General features: G+C 39.5%; 1 protein-coding gene across 7 annotated transcripts in view; it reads right to left on the reverse strand.

Moving 5' to 3' along the window:
* Positions 1-9,799: 9,799 nt before the first annotated feature.
* The window catches only part of KIF21A (kinesin family member 21A), a 239,758-nt gene continuing 230,265 nt past the window's right edge, over positions 9,800-19,292 (reverse strand). For all 7 annotated transcript variants that reach the window (XM_075345133.1, XM_075345130.1, XM_075345135.1 and 4 more), the window contains 6 exons: positions 16,826-17,006; positions 14,899-15,063; positions 13,746-13,863; positions 11,630-11,800; positions 11,348-11,547; positions 9,800-10,998 (listed from right to left, as the gene is read on the reverse strand). In XM_075345133.1, the coding sequence (XP_075201248.1) occupies positions 10,905-10,998; positions 11,348-11,547; positions 11,630-11,800; positions 13,746-13,863; positions 14,899-15,063; positions 16,826-17,006 (929 nt within the window). In that variant the 3' untranslated portion in view covers positions 9,800-10,904. The remainder of the gene's footprint in view (positions 10,999-11,347; positions 11,548-11,629; positions 11,801-13,745; positions 13,864-14,898; positions 15,064-16,825; positions 17,007-19,292) is intronic.

Genomic DNA, 19,292 nt, shown 5'->3' on the forward strand with positions numbered 1-19,292 from the left:
AGCCCTCGCGGGCAGGGACCTCCATCCTCCTGTACCAGTCTGTGCCTTGTATTGTTTGATTATTGTACTTGTCCCTATTATGTATACCCCTTTCACATGTGAAGCGCCATGGAATTGATGGCACTTTAATAATAATAAATAATAATTGTCACCTCTAACATCAATAACAGCTTGAAGTCTTTTGTGGTAGTTGTAGATGAGGCTCTATTTTCTTAGATGGTAAAGCTGCCCATTATTCTTGGCAAAAAGTCTCCGGTTCCTGTAAATTCCTGGGTTTTCTTGCATGAACTGCACACTTGAGTTCTCCCCAGAGTGGCTCAATGATATTAAGGTCAGGAGACTGAGGTGGCCACTCTCGAACCTTCACTTTGTTCTGCTGTATCCAATGACAGGTCGTCTGGGCCTTATGTTCTGGATCGTTGTCATGTTAGAATGTCCAAGTACGTCCCATACGCAGCCTCCAGGCTGATGAGTACAAATTTGCCTCCAGTATTTGCTGATGTGTTGCATTCCTCTTTTCTTCAACCGTGACCAAGTTTCCTATGACTTTGTAGCTCACACATCCGCACATCACCAGCGATCCACCTCCGTGCTTCACAGTAGGAATGATGTTCCTTTCATCATAGGCCTTGTTGACACCTCTCCAAATGTAATGTTTATGGTTGTGGCCAAAAAGTTTGATTTTGGTCTCCTCACTCCAAATTACATTGTTGCATACGTTTTGAGGCTTGTGTCTGTGCGGTTTGGCGTATTGTAGGCGAGATACATTGTGGCATTTGTGCAGTAATGGCTTTCTTCTGCCGACTTGACCATGCAGTCCATTTTTCTTCAAGTGCCTCCTTACTCTGCATTTTGAAACAGCCACACTGCTAGTTTTCAGCGAGTCCTGTATTTCAGCTGATGTTATTTGTGGGTTTTTCTTTGCATTCCAAACAATTGTCCTGGCAGTTGTGGCTGAAATTTGCGATCGTGGTTTGGTTTTACAGAGCCCCTGATTTTCCATTTGTTAATCACAGTTTGAACACTGCTGACTATTATTATCAATTCCTTGGATTTTTTTTGTATACCTTTCCTGTTTTATACAGTTCAACTATCTTTTCCCGTAGATCTGTTGACAATTCTTTTGCTTTCCCCATGACTCACAATCCAGAAACGTCAGTGGCTGGATGAAAGATGCAAGAGTCTGTCTGGATCCTAGAAACTCACTCAGCTATTATGCACACATGCTGATTAGAAGCAAACAGGTCACAGGTGAGGATGTTATCTTTTTTAGCCATTCAAACCCATTATTGTATACTTCGGTGCATGTTACGCTGGTTTCACATCAGCGTTTTCCTGCCGCACTCGCAGTTCTAGCACAAGGACAGTACAGTACATTAAAGTTCACTGGCAAGCTCCGGGCACATGCGGTCATGTGACCGGAGCATGTGACAGCATGTGACCGGGGCTTGCCGCACTGTCTGTGAACTGTATTGTACTGTATTGCCCTTATGCCGGATCCGGCAGTGCTGCAGAATACCGCTGATGTGTTTGTGCCCTTATCAGGCCAAAACATCAGGGTATGTGAACTTTTGATCAGGGTCATTTAGATGTTTTTGGTTGTCATGATTTAAAAAGAGAAAACACAGTAGTTTGACAATAAATGGCTTCACCCAACCACTAACCAGGAGTAGGATAAAAAGATTTTGTCTTATTCATATTCTCTGAAAAAAAGGCCAAGAAAGCAAAAAAAAACTATCGGGGGTATGTAAACTTTTGAGCACAGCTGTACTTGTTTCTCTTATGTTTCCTTCGGAAAATGGAGCATGGCAAGCCCTAGTTAAGTGATCATTTATAAAAGATTTGTTCAATTTCCTTTTTGTAACGATGATACCACTTTTCCTCTAAATAGACATAATTTTCTCTATTGTGTCATGTACAAATATATATGTACAGTATATACATATAACTTTGCTTGTGTATGCGATTTCTTTATGCTACCGATATATATACTGATTTGTCTTGTGAAGTATTGGCATGCTGATTTCTGATTAGACTAATTTGGTCATTATATTTTATTTCAGTATCTGATGAAGGTCATTAGGCCAAAATGTCATTTGTGGTAGCAATAAAAATAATCTTTTTTTTCCATTTATTCCTATTTTGGTGTGCCAAGTGTCTTATTTTTCTACCTGAGCTACTAAGTTGTCGTCTTCAACAATGACTGTATATATTAGATTAGTTCAAAACCTCTTAAAAACCCTCGGAAAGAAGGAACCTTGAATATGTTTATCACCTGTTCATATCCTTTGCAGGGCAAAAACAGATTTCAAGCACCAAAATCATTGTTATACACATGGATTACAGATGAAATAGTTAAAATGCTACATTAATGAATGGAAATCACCTTTAGTAAGGGTAAAAGCTCATATAACATGTTCCATGTCATGCTACAGAGAGGAATGGAATAAAGACCTTCTGAGTTTGGCAGCAATTTGGCCCAATGCTTTGACTTTCATCTGTCACAATGGGGCTGACTTTTGGGCAGTTCTATAGTTCCCATCAGACACCTAAAACGTCCCTTAAAAGGAATCTGTCAGCAGGTTTTTGCTATGTGATCTGAAGACAGCAAACTGTAAGGGTTAACATACAGATTTCAGCCATGTGTCTCATCACAAATTGTGCTTTTGTTTACCTACAATGCTGGCTTAAGCTGCAGTAGCTTTATCATTAGTGGACTGAGCAGCACTTGAGCTCAAATCCAACTCTGCCCCCTTCTGTGACTAGCAGCTTCTCTCTATAGATATGTACACTGTAAACCTGGTGTGGGCAGGAGCAGCTTCTTAAGTTCTGCTGCTTTGCTAAAACTAAAATATTTGACTGTCCGAATGGCTGCAGCCAGTAATCTATGGGATACAGTGTTGGATTCAGAAACTCTGTCTACATTATGCTGCTTTGAGATGAGGTAACAAAAACCTGCTGGCAGATTACCATTAAAGAGATATTCCCATCTCCAAGGTCTTATCCCAAAATGTATTAGGTATAATAATAGTAGCAAATATCTAATTCGGAATATAGTATTGTTCTCCTGATTTGCTATGTTGCTTCCCTCATGTGCAGGGCATTACAACATATGTATCCATTGTTACGACAACTCATATAGTGAGTTAGCTTGTTGCTAGTGGTTGTAACCATGGTTACTTCAGCTACTGTAATGCCTTTGAAGAAGGAAGCGCCGAAACGCAAGCGTCAGGGGATGGCGTCACTACTCATAGCCCGGTGCCTCTGCAAATATTAGGTAAATACATTTTCTAACTAATTACACTTCAAGCGCCAGCACCTGGATGGCGTTGGAATTGACTACTGGTGCGTGATTAGGTTTTTTTGCTTGCAATTATACATGACTGGACATCTTTGCACCTTTGGGTATTTAACCCCTTGTTGTACATGACGCCTTATATACATATACAAAAAACCTCCTCTCTCTATGGCTACATTATGCTTCTCCTTTGATTATATATACCATATATTGTGTAATATACACCTCTTACATTGATAAGCACTTTATATTTTATTTATTTTTTGTATAACCTCTGGATAACCATATATGTGCCATAAGTATCCCTTCATTCAGCACAGCATTGTGAGAATTATACTTAAGATTCTATATACTTCTCTCTGTGCACGGATTTATTCTATGGTGTGATGCCTTATTTCATTCCAGTAAATGACTGGTATCTTATTAGATTTTATTGTATTTTTTATATTCAATAAAAGCCATCATCATTGATCTTTGTTCGATTTTTCTCCCCTCTCCCCCCTCCTTTTCCCTCCTTTGGTGTCTTATCATTCTGAATGATCCCTATGGTTTGGTTCGTTCCCACACATCGGTTATGATCAATATACTGGCATTATATATCTATTCACCCCAATCTGTGTCATGAACCTTAATCAGTATTTGTGATTTTAATAGTACATGGTCAGCCCTTTCAGGATCAGTAACTTTTATTGTTGTAGCTTCTCCAGTTGTCTTGCTGTAAGCACCAGAGAATTCAGTGTCATGTGCTGGTTGGTCAAGTGTATGGGAATCTAAACTTAATATGCACTGCTCCCCATAATACCACTCATCTCTCGGCAGTGATAGTAAATGACTGAAGATTATGGATGTGGGAAGCACGGCATATTCAGTTGCAAGTTTAATGCATTTCTGCTGCAGAAATGCATGCGCATTTTTTTCCAAAAATCTGCAATCTTAACGTACCTGCAAGAAAAATTGACATGCTGCGGATTGGAAACACACACCGCAACTCAGATTACACTCGGTAATCAAGAGGCACCGTGGGCAGGAGATTTCTATAAACCACATCCACTTTGCTGGAACTGTAAAGGCCCCTTTACACACAGACTTTCTAGCGATCCCACCAATGATCCCGACCTGGCCGGGATCGCTGTAAAGTATCTAAACAGTCGCTGGTGAGCTGTCAAACAGGCAGATCTGGCCAACGACGCAGCAGTGATACGGACCTGCAGAACGACCTCGCTGGTCGTTGGAGACGTGTCACACAGCAGCTATTTGACGACTCGCACCTATGTTAGGTGGCTTCAGCGCCAAACACCACGCCCCTAGGTGTCCTTTTTACACACCCTCAGCTCCGATTGGTGTCGACAATAAGAACGCACTAGCGATCACCAATCAGAACGCAACAGCGACCACCAATTGAAGGTAAGGGGGCGGGAAAGGGAACGCTATAGCACCTCTACAGGCTGGGTTCTAAGTCGCTAACAATGTCGTTGTAACGGTGTCAAACACACCGATGCATGCTGCACAGCGGGAAACAAAGGACCAAAAAATGTTCCTGAAAGATTTGTATCAATCAGCGACCTCACAGCGGGGGCCAGGTCACTGATGTGTGTCACACAATGCAATGTAGCTGGGGAGGTCGCTATTATGTCACAAAACCGGTGACGTTGCAGCGATATCGCTAGCGATGCTGCAGTGTGTAAAGGGGCCTTAAGACACTGCGCTTTTATAACTAAAAAAATCATAACAGTAACAATAACACAAGGTGGGGATTTACTGATGAACTATAAAACAGATGAATGTGTCTCCCTTTATGGTGTTGACTGTTTTTCGTAAAATCCATAGCTTTTAAGTGGGTCGGACATTGACTTACCGGAGTAGATATCGTCAGGTGTTAATAAAGAGTTCTTCTTCAGCAGGGCTATAGAGTGTATAGTTACACCTAGAGATCAATACCTATTTCTCGCTTTATTCCAGCTGGCAGTCTTCGTAGGAGAAACAGTGCCCCCTAGAAAGGCAACTGTGTGTGTAGATTTAGACTTTAATGAGAGCAGTGCACCAAATATAAAAATAAAGAACATACGGAATGATAAAAATCTGTAAAAAAACAAAACCGTGTATAAGCTTAACCTATTAGAGTTTAGCTTTAATGCCAGCTATAATTGGGTGGTCTCATGGCGCAAGACAAATTAGACAAAAAAAAATAAAATAGAGAAGATCAAGCTAATGTATAATTCACATAAAACATTGGATTATTAATATTTCGTCTAACCTAAGTCCACATAAGAAAATCCTTATCCCAACTATTAGTACACTGTAATGCTGCTCCATCTCGCTGTCCATTACACAACAGCCGACCTCTCCATTAACTATTGAATTTCAGTTGCTTAGCAACATCAAATTATTCTTTGCCATGATGCCACTTTTTAATAAGTCTAATCTTCACTGGAATCGCTCTTGTTTGCTCTATAAATCCCACACTTACCCAATGAAAGAGCAAAGCTTAGGTAAGGAAGCTAACGAGCTAAAGAATCAGCCATAAAGGCACAAGATGTTTTCTTGATCACAGAGTTTCTGTGCCCCTAAGCATTTTGAAATGTTCTTAATGTTTGTATACATTACATATAATATTGCCCTAATGATTTCTCAAATATTACAAAATACAGTACTGTGCAAAAGATTGAGGCAGGTGTTGAAAACATGTCGCAAAGAATGCTTTCGAAAAAAAGAAGTAATTCTGTATTTTTATCAGTTAACAAAATGCCAAGTGAAGAAGATAAGAGAAATCTAAATCAAATCAATATTTGGTTTGACCGCCATTTGCCCTCAAATCATCTATTATACTAGGTAGACTTGCACAAGGTCAGGTATTTTTGTTGGATTATAGTCAGGTGTATGAGTGACCAGTTATGCAAACACATCATAATGATCGTGATTTTCATATGTAGACAAACCCAGTCATTAAGTGAAACAGAAACCACTGTGTAGGAAACTAAGTGGGAGAGGGAATAGTCAAAGTCTGCTACTAAGACCTTCTTCACACGTCCGTGCAAAACACAAACATTTTGCCCAGTCCGTGGTGGAGGTGTATGTGTGTGCATTCTACGTGATTCATGTGACATCCGGATAGCATGAACTGGTATACTTACCTGTCTCCGGTGCTGCAGTTACTTCTGGGTCCACGGTCAGTGCAGTGAATATGCATGCCCTTAGTGAGCGAGCCAGAAGCAACATCAGAGGCAGAGACAGCAGCGCAGTTGACAGGTAAGTAGTAACATTGTTTATTTTTATGTGACCTGTGTTTTCTCCAGTACGAGTCACACTGATGTCACATGGATCACATCAGTGTGCGGTTCATGTGCCACCCGTGCAGACAGCAGAAAACTGACATGACGCCGTGTGGAGAAACAGACATATGTCACACGGACACAGTCTGTGTGAAAACACAGATGTTTGACCAAGCACATTGATTTTAATGGGTCTATGTGTGTCTGTGTCTTAGGTATGTGAGAAAACGGACGTCACGGATGTGTGAAGGAGGCCCAAGATGAGGTTGTGGAACAGTTTCATGTCAAAATTCATACATCATGGCAAGACAGAGAACAGTAACAAGACACAATGTAGTTCTACTGCATCAGCAAAGTCTATCTTAGGCAAAAATTTAAAGGCAAACTAGGGTTTCAAGGTATGTCAGCTCTTTCGAAGATGCACCAAAAATATAAGCAACATTAAAGCACACCTCCATTGGTTTTTGTTTGAGTGGTGCTTTAAATTTAAGCCCCTTTTCATATACTCGCCTTCTGGCATCTTCACAGTTTACCGATGCCACTCCAGTCCCGCGGCACCATCTTGTTACAGCAACTTCTCACCGGCCAGAAGTTACGTCACAAGGTCTCAATGCGTCTCTATGAGAGCCAGAACAAGGCCAAAACAAGGCTCTCATTGCAATTTATTTAGTTGTGACCTCCAGCACGCTCCATGAAACACTGGTGTAGTCAGAAGGTCATAGATCACAGAAGACAGAGTGATGATGATAGAAGGTGAAGCCGCCAGAAGGTGAGCATCAGACAGGGGGCAGGGGACTTAGATTTAGAGCACCACTCCAGTGGGGCAATAAAAGAAAATGTTGTATTGGTGCTGTAAGGACTGTAGATGCAGTGGTCAGCCAAGGAGACATAGTGCATCAGATAAAAAGACCAAAGTGCCATAAGCTCAGACCTAGCATCAACTGGTGGGAACGATCAGCACCAATCTACTGTTCAGAGAAATCTGTGCAGAAATGGTCTTCGAGGAAGAATTGTGGTCAAAAAGCCATATCTTTGATAGGGTAAAAAGCCAAGCAACTCAGCTATGCACAAAAAATAGAAAGCTCTGGTGCAATGAGTCAATGGAAGACAATTTGCAGAGGGGCTGTAGAACAGTACAATAACTTGTCTTTTGCCAACAATGAAACATGGTGGAAGTTCCTCATAACGTTGGGCTCTATTAGTCTGAATGGGTCTACATCAAGAGGAAGAAGGATGTTCACAAGCCTACAAAGTGTAATCTGGCACCTAACTTGAGATTAGTCAATGGCTTTTGCAATTTTAATCTATCTTAATCCATTTGGAGAGAACTTTCTGAGAAAGGTTATCAAGATGGCATGTTATTTGAATATATTTGTATAATTACATTTGGCTTCCTCTGTACATCCACAAAATATCTGGAACAATCCCCCTGCAGAATTCCTTTGGAAACTGTGCAACTGTACCTAGACAAATTGATGTTGTTTTGAAGAAACAGGGTGGTCAAGATGCAATATTGATTTTTATTTAAATATTTGTTAATTCACTTTTTTGAATTTTGTTAATTGATAAATTATTACCCCTTTTCTGAAAAGCATTCCTATTTTGCAAGATTTTTCAACATCTGCTGTAATGTATTTATAAAATTGACAGGTTTTTGGTAAATTACAGTACCAAACAATGCTAAAATAATTCTCAGACTGTGTTTACTTTTCAAGTAAACACATGGGTGTTTACTTTAAAAACACTGAAATAATTGAGACTTTTAGAAAACAATTGTTCCATGTGCAAATGCAATTATTCTGCCTCTTTGATTATGACAAGTGCAAAGTGCCTCCTAGTGGACAAATATATTACCTTGGAAAAGATCTGGAAGCCAGCAGTTGTCTACTAAAATGTAAATGCCATCTATTTTTATAGTTATTTAGTAGCATGATCTGTTCTTTTCTTATGAAAGCTAGTTAGGTATAGTGAGTGAGCAGATGGAGATTGTAATTATGCATCTACAGATCCTGGAATGTTTTCACATGAAAACAGGACTATTAGTGATGAATTACTCAGCTACAGTTATCTAAAAAACGATACTGTCTAGCACAGAATTTAGCCTCAGCCTTACCTAAGAGCATAAACACATGGCAGACCACCCATGAGAAAAGTCAGATTGGACTCAAACCCCCAGCACCTTCTGCTAAAGAGTATTATACTTTTATTGCATGTCGATAATTCAATTTCTAGGTCTAAAATTGGGCGTGTATATTGGAGAACTGTTTGTTAATTGATACATTATATCATTCTGGATATATGAAGACAAAACTACAGGGAGCTAGAACAGCGATTATTAAAGTTGGGAGGGGGCTGTATAAATCTATATGCAGTGAGTTCTCTCTAGTGGACACTAAAGGTAGCTGCTATAACAGTGTCACAGCAACCCTTTTCGATACTTAAAACACCGTTATCCAAAGTTTTGTATCTTAGCACTAATATGTATAAAATGTATGGAACTCTTATAAAATTAAAGGCCTCCATCAAAGTATGTTAATTGAATGAAAATAGAAATTGCATTCTTTTTTTCTTATTTCATTAGGATCTTGCTCAAGTCGGACTTTTTTTTTTTTTTCCACCATATCCAGGTCACTGTTCTTCAGTTTCCACATCAGTTATTTGTTGCACGTGGCTAACGAAGCATCACGGTTGGGAGAAGATGACACATGGCGGGAGCTTGATTGCCTTCAGACTTCTTCTTTTGCACAAGCATGAAAGTATACTTTTCTACGCTAGGCAAAGGGGTTTTCCGGTCTTCTGATAACATATTCTGCAGTCACTCTATGTGACTGCAGACCTCTTAAACCCCGACATGTACATACACTCTCAGGATTCACCGCTATTGCCAATGAGGCATGTTTAACCGGAAGTATACATGCGGTCATGTGCCTACTAGACATGCTTGGCTTCTCTCAATTCACTCGTAATGAGACTAGCCAGGCACGTCTAGTTGGTATGTGGCCAGAAGCATGTAAATAGCATACTTGTGGTTATATAACCACCCCGTCTCATGGGCAATATCTCTAAATCCTGACTATCAGGATTCAGAAGTCTGCAGTCAGAGTGACTGCAGACTTTTATCAGAAGTATGGACAACCCCTTTAATAAACAGTACATAAAAAGGGTAGCATTTATAAAAGGATAAAAATAAATCAATCAAGAAAACCAGTAAACAACGAAACAAGGACAGAAGTATTTGTGCATGTGTTTATTCATGCATTAGCTGAACTGAAATTCACTAGTTATTGTAATCTACAAACTCAATATGCACAAATATTTGTTTCTTCTATATTAAATTTGCATTTGTCAAATTTACAAAATAAGATTAAGAAAACAAAAACATAAAAAAAAATAAAAACACAAAAAAGAATATTTTCCAAAGATTAACACAGCATTTAAAATCAAACCAGGAGCTGCAGAATATCTTTTTACAACCAAATTATATACAGTTCTCTACCACAAACAAGACTCTAAGGTTTAAAAAAAGAAACCGTATTGAGGATACACATAGCAGCATTTTAAATTAGAAGCAAAATTATGCAGTCATGAAAATAAAATGGAAGTATTAAAAGAAAAATAAACTAAGAAATAAAAAATAATTTATAGCATATGTAGGTATTACCAGTAGGACACACAACACAGAAAACATTGCCTCGCAGCCACAAAAAGGTTACTATGTGAAGACAGAAATGTGTAACGTGTCAGATATTTCACTGCACAGACAATCCTGATCACCAGGGTGTGCAGAAAAGAAAAACTTTGGTCGAGTGTAGTACAATTGTAATATATTTAACACCAAAGCTATATAACAGACAGACTTCTTCTGGCAATCTCTCGTGAAGACCATCAGCATGACCAGAAGCCACCACGGCAGACATGTTAAGGATAGCCATTAGTTGCATGTCTCTGCGCTCGGCAGTTTTGTATTCGTCTACAGGCACACAGTGTATGTGAGGGTGGACAGTATGGGAGTATTTCAAGTAAATACTGTATGCTTACTTCTATATAGAATTACTGCATGTTAGCATAATGGGAGTACGGCACGCACAACCAAACAAGTACCATTTGTACCCAAAGCTGTAGCACAATGGCCATTCTAGTACAGACCATCAAGATTCTCGGTCAGTGTGTTAGGTGGATACTAGTAGGATATAGAATACAGTATAACCGTTCAGAACAAAGCTTCCAGTAATTCAGGTCCAGTATGTGTACTATACTATAGCAAATGCCCAAAAGAGTCTTAACAGTAAACAGTCCGTCACAGTATCCTCTTAAGACTTTATCTTTAGGTTTCCAGTTTAATTGCTTGCAACATCCTCACTTGTGTCCCCAGCATCTGATATTTGCCCATCAAGAGAACCATTAGCCTTCCAAATTCTAACAGTTTGATCACTGCAAAGAAAAAATAAAACAAATGCTTTAGGTGAATAAATAAACTAAATGATATGAATCTGTTTGAATACTGAAGATAGAAGGCCAATATACAGCCTAGATCAATACCCAGGCACATCACGACTGAAAGCTGGCGGCAACTGGGAAGAAATTGGTTCATTTTTTCCTAGCCGCCAACATGTCAATAAGACAACCGAGAAGCATTGTACCACTATTCACCTACAGATTACATTAACAGGTAAATAACATTTTCCGAGGTGACAAGATTGCTTTTAATGCAGACATGAAATCACACTTAACTACAATCTAAAATTAGACACATTTATATAAGAATGAAAACAATACTTACTCTGATGCTGTGAAAATATGAGTAGAGTTTGTGCAGATTGCATTTATGGGACTATCATGTCCCTTGACTTCTCCTATTGGCATGAACGTATCCACATTCCACAGCTTCAGGATGCCACCTCGGCAGCCACTCAGAACAATGGGACGACTGGGCACTATCCCAAGAGCACATACCCAATCTTTATGAGCATTTGGAACTTGCTGTAGAAACAGAAACAATATCATGAAATAGGTTTGTTTGTATAAACAACTAACATGCCTGAGAGTAAAAACATAGGCCTACGTGAAGAAGGTCTTTACGAGAGAGGTCCCATTTCTTGATTCCATTGTCTCTTGACCCACTGAAAAGGTAATCTCCACTTATGATGAGAGCTTCAATACCATCGTAATGAGGTGGCTCAAAACAACGTGTAGGACTAACAACACCAAGGGCTCCTTCCGTAATATCAAACATCTAAGGAAAAGCAGAATATTAGTATATTAAAAGGTTCTTATGTGCTAAGAAATGGATGCAGGAGTGACTTGTTACTTAGCACATCCAAGGAGAGAATTATTATATTTCAAATACAAGTAGAATTATTAAACAGCATTATCTTTTTCCACCTCTTCAAAAATGGGTTCCTGGTCACACTAAGAGAGATAGTGGAGAAAGAGCTAATAAAAAAATCAGCAAAGATGAGCGCCACTCTTGTCCAAATCAGTGCTCTGACTGTGGACATAAGCTTCATGAATTTCCTGACCTTCCGGCTTTTTCAGTGTGGCATCTGATTTGTTGGCCTGCTGTGACATCTGTATGCCGTGTGGTGAAGCTCCAGCATAGCAAATTGTAAATAAGACGAGCCCGGGATCCCAGAAGGTAAGGAAAGGTAAGAGTTCCTGTCTACAGCCCAAGAGAACTAACCTGGACTGTGGACCAGGTCTGCACAAAGCAGAACAAGGATGATAATATCTATGATTTCATACTTCTGACTCATCTTGGCATCCTTAAATGTACTGTGTAGATTGTTGAGGGGCTCAGGTCCTGCAACCCCAACTGATCCTAAGCTGGGAAAGCGTTCAGCTCAGGAAGCAGAAGTCAACAGCTCCTGCATGAGAGAGCACAATGATAGTATGTGCGCTCTTAGGGTATGTGCGCACGTTGCTTTTTACCTGCTTTTTACCTGCTTTTTTGCTGCTTTTTCTTCTGCGCTGTTTAATGCCAAAATGGATGTGTTCTTCTATTCAAGCAAAGTCTATGGGAATTTGGGTTTCTTGTTCACACTATGTTGTTCAAAATGCTGCCTTTTTGAGGCAGAACTTTGGTCAAAAACTCAGCTTTTCAAAGAAGCAACATGTCAATTGTTTTTGCCATTTGGGTTTTGCACTGCAAAGCTGAGTTTTTGACCAAAGTTCTGCCACAAAAAGGCTGCATTTTGAACAACATAGTGTGAACAAGAAACCCAAATTCCCATAGACTTTGCTTGAATAGAAGAACACATCCATTTTGGCATTAAACAGCGCAGAAGAAAAAGCAGCAAAAAAGCAGGTAAAAAGCAGGTAAAAAGCAACGTGCGCACATACCCTTAGAGTTGAAAGCTTTTTTGGCGGTTTAATCTTTTCTCGTTACACCATTTACCAAATCGGATTAATTAGTATTATATTTGGATAGCTCAGACATTCAAAGATGAGGGAGCTACCATGGACATCATTTAAATGCCGCAGTTTCTGTCCGTGGATGTTTGAGACCGATGCCAGCTATTTAATATAGCCGATGTCTGGATGTGGAGAGAGCTGACCGTCCACCTAACCTGACATCCCAAGCACGGAGAGCACTAATTACAAAAGCCTCTAGATGTGCAAAACTAGTAGAGACATACCCCAAAATGTTGTAGCAGAAATTGCATCAAAAGATGGTCCTGAAAAGTATTGACTGTGGAAGTGGGTGGGGGGGCTAAACACAAGTGCACATCACAATTTCTAGATTTATATGTTTAAAATTTCTATGTTTAAAAGAGTCTGCAGAGGGGTGACGTCACTGAGAAGAGGAGAAGAACGGTGCTGGACACTGAAGAGAGCAGCTGTGAGTATATGAATACACGCATACTACATTACATCAGTATATGTAGACACAAATTAAAAATAATAAATGAAAGGCCTTCTTTGTAACTAGAAAAAAATGTAGAAAAGTTCATGGGGTATTAATACTCTGTTAGGCACTGCACTTTGTGTTGCTTCTTTTATTACATTTTTAAGACCTGGAGGTATTATATGATGCCTTTAGCTATGACTGAATATTTTACTAACGGATCTGCTCCATATAACACTTACTAAATATAACAATACACGTTATATACTTTTATCATTTGAACATAGCTTTCTAATTACCGATTACTAGAATCCCAATAACCTTGATTCCTCACCTTAATATAATGATCCTTTGAGCCTGTAATAATTAGATCTTGGCCACTGGCAACCTGGTCTACTGTAAGACACATGACAGGTCCAAGATGTCCAGTTAATTTCCCTGTAGACTGGAACCTTTAAGATGAAAAAAACAGCAGCTGTTATATCTTAAAAGTCAGAATCTAACACCAGGTATACAATGTCCTGCAGGAATCCTGGACTACGCCTAATGCCGCCATATGTTCTAATAAATGTGACCTATCACAAAGATACCTATTGTTAGATAAATCACAATGAACATGGATGACAAATCTTTTAGATCAAAATACACAAATTATCAAACTTTCTGCTAATCTTCAAGGCTCCCTCAAAGAGGTATTATTAAATGACAGTATGGAAGGGAGTATTTGATCCATGCAATTGTCAATATGAAAACCATGTAATTGTTGACCTCGGTCAGATCATCAGGTCCTGTCATTTATTACCTGATCCTGATAAATTGCATTTCCATTCTCATGACTGATTACAGAGGTTTTTCTGTACTGCACATCAGAATGCTTATTCTCCCATTTTACTATGGTGCATACTGCAGATATCCAGTTGGTCACTTTATCTCTTCCTTAGTTTAATCTTTCATTAAAGTCATGGGTAGACACTAAAGGCCACGTTTCGCTAAGTGACATCGCTAGCGACATCGCTGCTGAGTCACGTTTTTTGTGACGCAACAGCGATCTTGCTAGCGATGTCGCTGTGTGTGACATCCAGCAACGACCTGGCCCCTGCTGAGGTCGCCGGTCGTTGCTGAATGTCCTGGACTATTTTTTGGTCGTTGCTCTCCCGCTGTGAAGCACACATCGCTGTGTTTGACAACGAGAGAGCAACGATCTGAATGTGCAGGGACCAGGGAGCCGGCTTCTTTGGACGCTGGTAACCAAGGTACACATCGGGTAACCAAGCAAAGCACTTTGCTTGGTTACCCGATATTTACCTTAGTTACCAGCGTCTGCAGCTTCTAGAAGCCGGCTCCTTGCTCCCTGCACATTCAGATCACAGCTCACCAGCGACCATGTAGCGACGCTCCAGCGATCCCTGCCAGGTCAGATCGCTGGTGGGATCGCGGGAGCGTCGCTAAGTGTGATGGTACCTTAACTTCAAGAACATGAAACATACCTTTTCAGATCCCACATTCTCACGGCGTTTCCAGCAGCTGCATATAGGAAGGTGCCTGTCGGGTTCAGTGCAATTTGATTGATTTGGTTTTCACCAGGAGGAATGGTCACCGTCCTATTCTGGCTTCCGGCACAGGAATCCCATGCCATCACCTGGCCAGAAGATCTTAACAAAGAAAAAAAAAAAGATTTGACATTTTCGATAATTGTTAACTTATCTCTATTCTGTGATCTGATAAGGAAAGTATGCAGCAATAACAAAACAAAAAAAAAAAATCAATGGGGAGTCAAAGTGATCAGGATATCAAGTGATTTACTTGGACGCTCAAGGCTGTCAGCCATCTACGGGAGTAAACAGGTAACATATGTGTTTAGTAAATAAAATGCTATGAACCCAGAAATATACCAACTGCTTTGTATATTTTCTTTTAACAAAACAAAAAAAAAAAGGCCTTCACCGCTCCAAATAAATGCTCATATTCTGTGGAAACCTGGACTGAACCAGTCCCTGAAAGGGCTGATCCAGTGGAAAAAAAGAACTACATAGGCACATCCAACCCAAGGAATTAGGATAAAAACATCTTTATTCAAACCATGTTAAAATCACACAAAACGCTGAACACGTACTGACGTGTTTCAGTAGTCCATAGACACCCTTAGTCATTGGAAATACCTATGACTAAGGGTGTCTGGACACCAAAAACATGTCAGCTTTCTGTTAAGCGTTTTGTGTGGTTTTAACATGGTTTGAATAAAGAAGATTTTATCCTAACTCATTGGATTGGATGTGCCTATGCAGTTCTTTTTTCTATTTGAAGTATATATTTTTTATTATTATTGAGGGGGATGAGATGTTTGCTTATATTCCAAGTCAAGAAGTATTTGCTGAAGCGTTCCTATTTAGTATGTGGAGCATGATGAGAGAGTTTTCCCTGATGGATACACAGACTATGAATTGCTGAAATCTTATGGAACATAAGTATTTTTACACAGTTTTGGGGCACAGACAATGGGTTTATCACATTATTATTATTATTATTATTTTTTTTTTTTTTTTTTTTAAACAAGGTAAGCTTTTCTTTGGAGAAAAAACATCTCCTTTTTGGACACTGTCCTTTCCTTAGTTGTGATCAAAACAGCACTTGCAAACCAAAACAATTCAAATAAATACATTTTTCCCTCAAAAATGTAAGGCTTTTTAGACCACCACCAAACATCTATTCCAACTTTTGGGAAGAACAATAATGTCTGAAATCAACAAGAAAAACAGACTGAGGCTTGTAAATCTCACATGACCATAAAAAGCACTGTTTAGCTGATAAATTCCTCACTTCCCTCATTCTCATCAGCGCTGCAGTCAATCTCTGGCTTCAGCAGTCACACATTGGAGACCAATAATTGGCTGAAGTGTATTATAATCATCAGCATAACATCCCTGCAGCCAAAGACCGACAGGGAGCACTGAAGCGGCAGGGGTTTAACAGGTAAGTAATGCTTCTTTTTTTAACGTTTGCCCCCTTGGCCCATTTTCGATTGCCCCTACAACTCTTCTAAGTAGTTTATGAGTGCAGAATCCCAGCAGGACAGCAATGTTTCAAGTTCTGGAACACTAAGCATGTATTTGGGGAAATATGGAACTGGGTCTATTTTTGTATTTTGAGTGTTCCTAGAGATCCCTAATATAAATGCTCTACATCTTTAATATTTATATGACTTTCCTCTTAGTTCTAGTTACTCATTAGATTAGTAGCTTCTAAAATACTCAAACTGCAGACTACATTATTCCCTGGGGAAAAAATCACACCGCTCACCTTTGACTGGATTGTATTGTTTAGTCTAAACAATTACAGTAACTCTTGACCATATCTGATAGGATATTTGTATTTATCAAAAAAAGCAAGCAGTTTGCCAAACAGTAAAATACTTACGTAAGTGTACGGATGCATTTTGCAGAATCTCGGATGTCCCACACCTTAATGTAAGATGTTGACACTGTAAATACTAGACTGGTGTAGTTACAATACTTCACAGACACCACGTTGTTTGGATGACCTCCAAGAGACATTATTTCCTGTCCAGTGACAAGATTCCATACTTTACAAGTCCGATCTGAGAGAGAAAAAATAAATAAAGTCAAAGTATGCTACTAGTACATGAAAGCAGCTTATTACAACTACTTTAAGCAGCTAAACTGATAATGTATAACATGTGTACTCATGGAGACCAGTCTTTTTTATTTGGCACAAATGTACCAATAATTTTTAGCAAGGCCTCCATAAGATCAGAATTCTGACGGTCTGAGGTGAAGGGGACTATACCACAATACCCATCATTATCAGTATTAAGAAGCTGGCATGATGTAAACACAGAATACGCTGCAGTGCTCACACAAGTACCACAGCACCAATAGCCCAATCAGTAAATTTTAGGGAAGGGGTGCTGAGTGAAGAAAAAAAATCCAAAGTCTTGTAGGGAAAACCTTAAAAGGGGTACTCCAGGTAAATAAAAAAATCTTCCAATGGCCATGCCCTCAAACTATTAAGATGAGATCCATATTGCTGTTCCCCACCCTCACCATTAATTCAGTGTGACGCTGGAGCGGCTCTTTGCTGCTCCCCCTTTCTTCTGGGAGGTTACATCACATATTAAGGGGCATAGCCTGCTCATAGTTATGATAACAGCCAGCCTCAATATGTGTTTCACTGCAGTCCGAGAACTCCCCTCCCCTTGTTCTTGGACTCCAGGGAAACAATTATCAGGAGGCTGGTAGTTACCAACAGCATGGAACAGGCCAAGTCCCTGATGTGCAATATAACTTCCCAGAAGGGAGGGGGAGCACCAAGGAGCAGCTCCAGTGTCACACCGAGTTACAGGTAGTGTCAGGGTGGGAAACGGCACTATGGATCTAATCTTTATAGTTTACTAGCTGTAGTACCCAGCGTTGTCCTAGTTTTTGAGAGCATGGCCATTAGAAGATTTTTTTTTTACATCCATGCAGTACTCCTTTTATGGTGAGTTTGTGTGGCAGATTTGTTGAAGAAATGTTTGAATTGTTCCATTTAATTTAACAAGGCTCCTGAAAATTCATATATTTGCTGCAGAAAAAAATGTGCTTGAATGGGTGGAACTAATTTTGAGTCACATACATTTCTGTAATAAATATGTACTATGTGAATTCACCCATTCTAAGCTACCACTGACCAGTACAAGTTAAGGTATAAAGGAAGCATTTTTTTGGTCACAGTGAAAAATCTGTGAAAATAGAAAAAAAACATAGCTGAAAATAAAGAATATATTCTGTAAACTAATTACTTGCTGAGTAATTTTTCAGCAGCAAAGTAATAAAAGGGGTTTTTCCATGAATAAAGTTGATTTTAAACGTTGATTTAATCAATAGATCTTGGAATACGTTACACAATTGTATGAGTTTAAAACAAATGTCCCTGTGCTGAGAATCTTATACATGTGCCCCTGCTATGTACTGTATAATGGCCGTGTTTGAAAGTACAGGGACATGATCTGATCATACCACATCTCTTGGGCAAAGGAAGATGCAACAAAGGTATACAGACATTACTGCATGGGATCACAGCTGATCTTTTCTGTGAGGTAAAACATTTCCCTGCCTGTTTTTAAAAAATAATTAATACAAAGGACCGGCACTCCAAATCTTCTGAAATATTTTTGTAGTTTATTCCATCATAATCAATTATACTGTGGATGCCTTCCTTGGACACGTGCACCTTGAAGGATTGTGTGCCGCCTGGAACTTCTGTTTCTGTTTTCAAAAAATGTTTTACCTCAAAGAATGAATAATTTGCCATCCCATGCTGTAATGTCTGTATACTTTTTTACTTCCTCCCCTGCCTGGGAGATGTGGTATGGTCAGACCATGTCCCTGTATGGTCAGAAACAGCAATTACACAATTCCGCAGTTAGCTTCATTTTAAGGAAATTCAAATAAATCTCTTTTGATATACAGTACAGACCAAAAGTTTGGACACACCTTCTCATTCAAAGAGTTTTCTTTATTTTCATGTCTCTGAAAAGTGTAGATTCACATTGAAGGCATCAAAACTATGAATTAGCACATGTGGAATGAAATACTTAAAAAAGTGTGAAACAACTGAAAATACGTCTTATATTCTAGGTTCTTCAAAGTAGCCACCTTTTGCTTTGATTACGGCTTTGCACACTCTTGCCATTCTCTTGATGAGCTTCTCTTGAAGCTCTTGGTAGTCACCGTAAATGGTCTTCCAACAGTCTTGAAGGAGTTTCCAGAGATGCTTAGCACTTGTTGGCCCTTTTGCCTTCACTCTGTGGTCCAGCTCACCCCAAACCATCTCGATTGGGTTCAGGTTTGGTGACTGTGGAGGCCAGGTCATCTGGCATAGC

Source organism: Anomaloglossus baeobatrachus, chromosome 4, assembly GCF_048569485.1.
Source record: "Anomaloglossus baeobatrachus isolate aAnoBae1 chromosome 4, aAnoBae1.hap1, whole genome shotgun sequence".
In the NCBI taxonomy this organism is placed as follows: Eukaryota; Metazoa; Chordata; class Amphibia; order Anura; family Aromobatidae; genus Anomaloglossus; species Anomaloglossus baeobatrachus.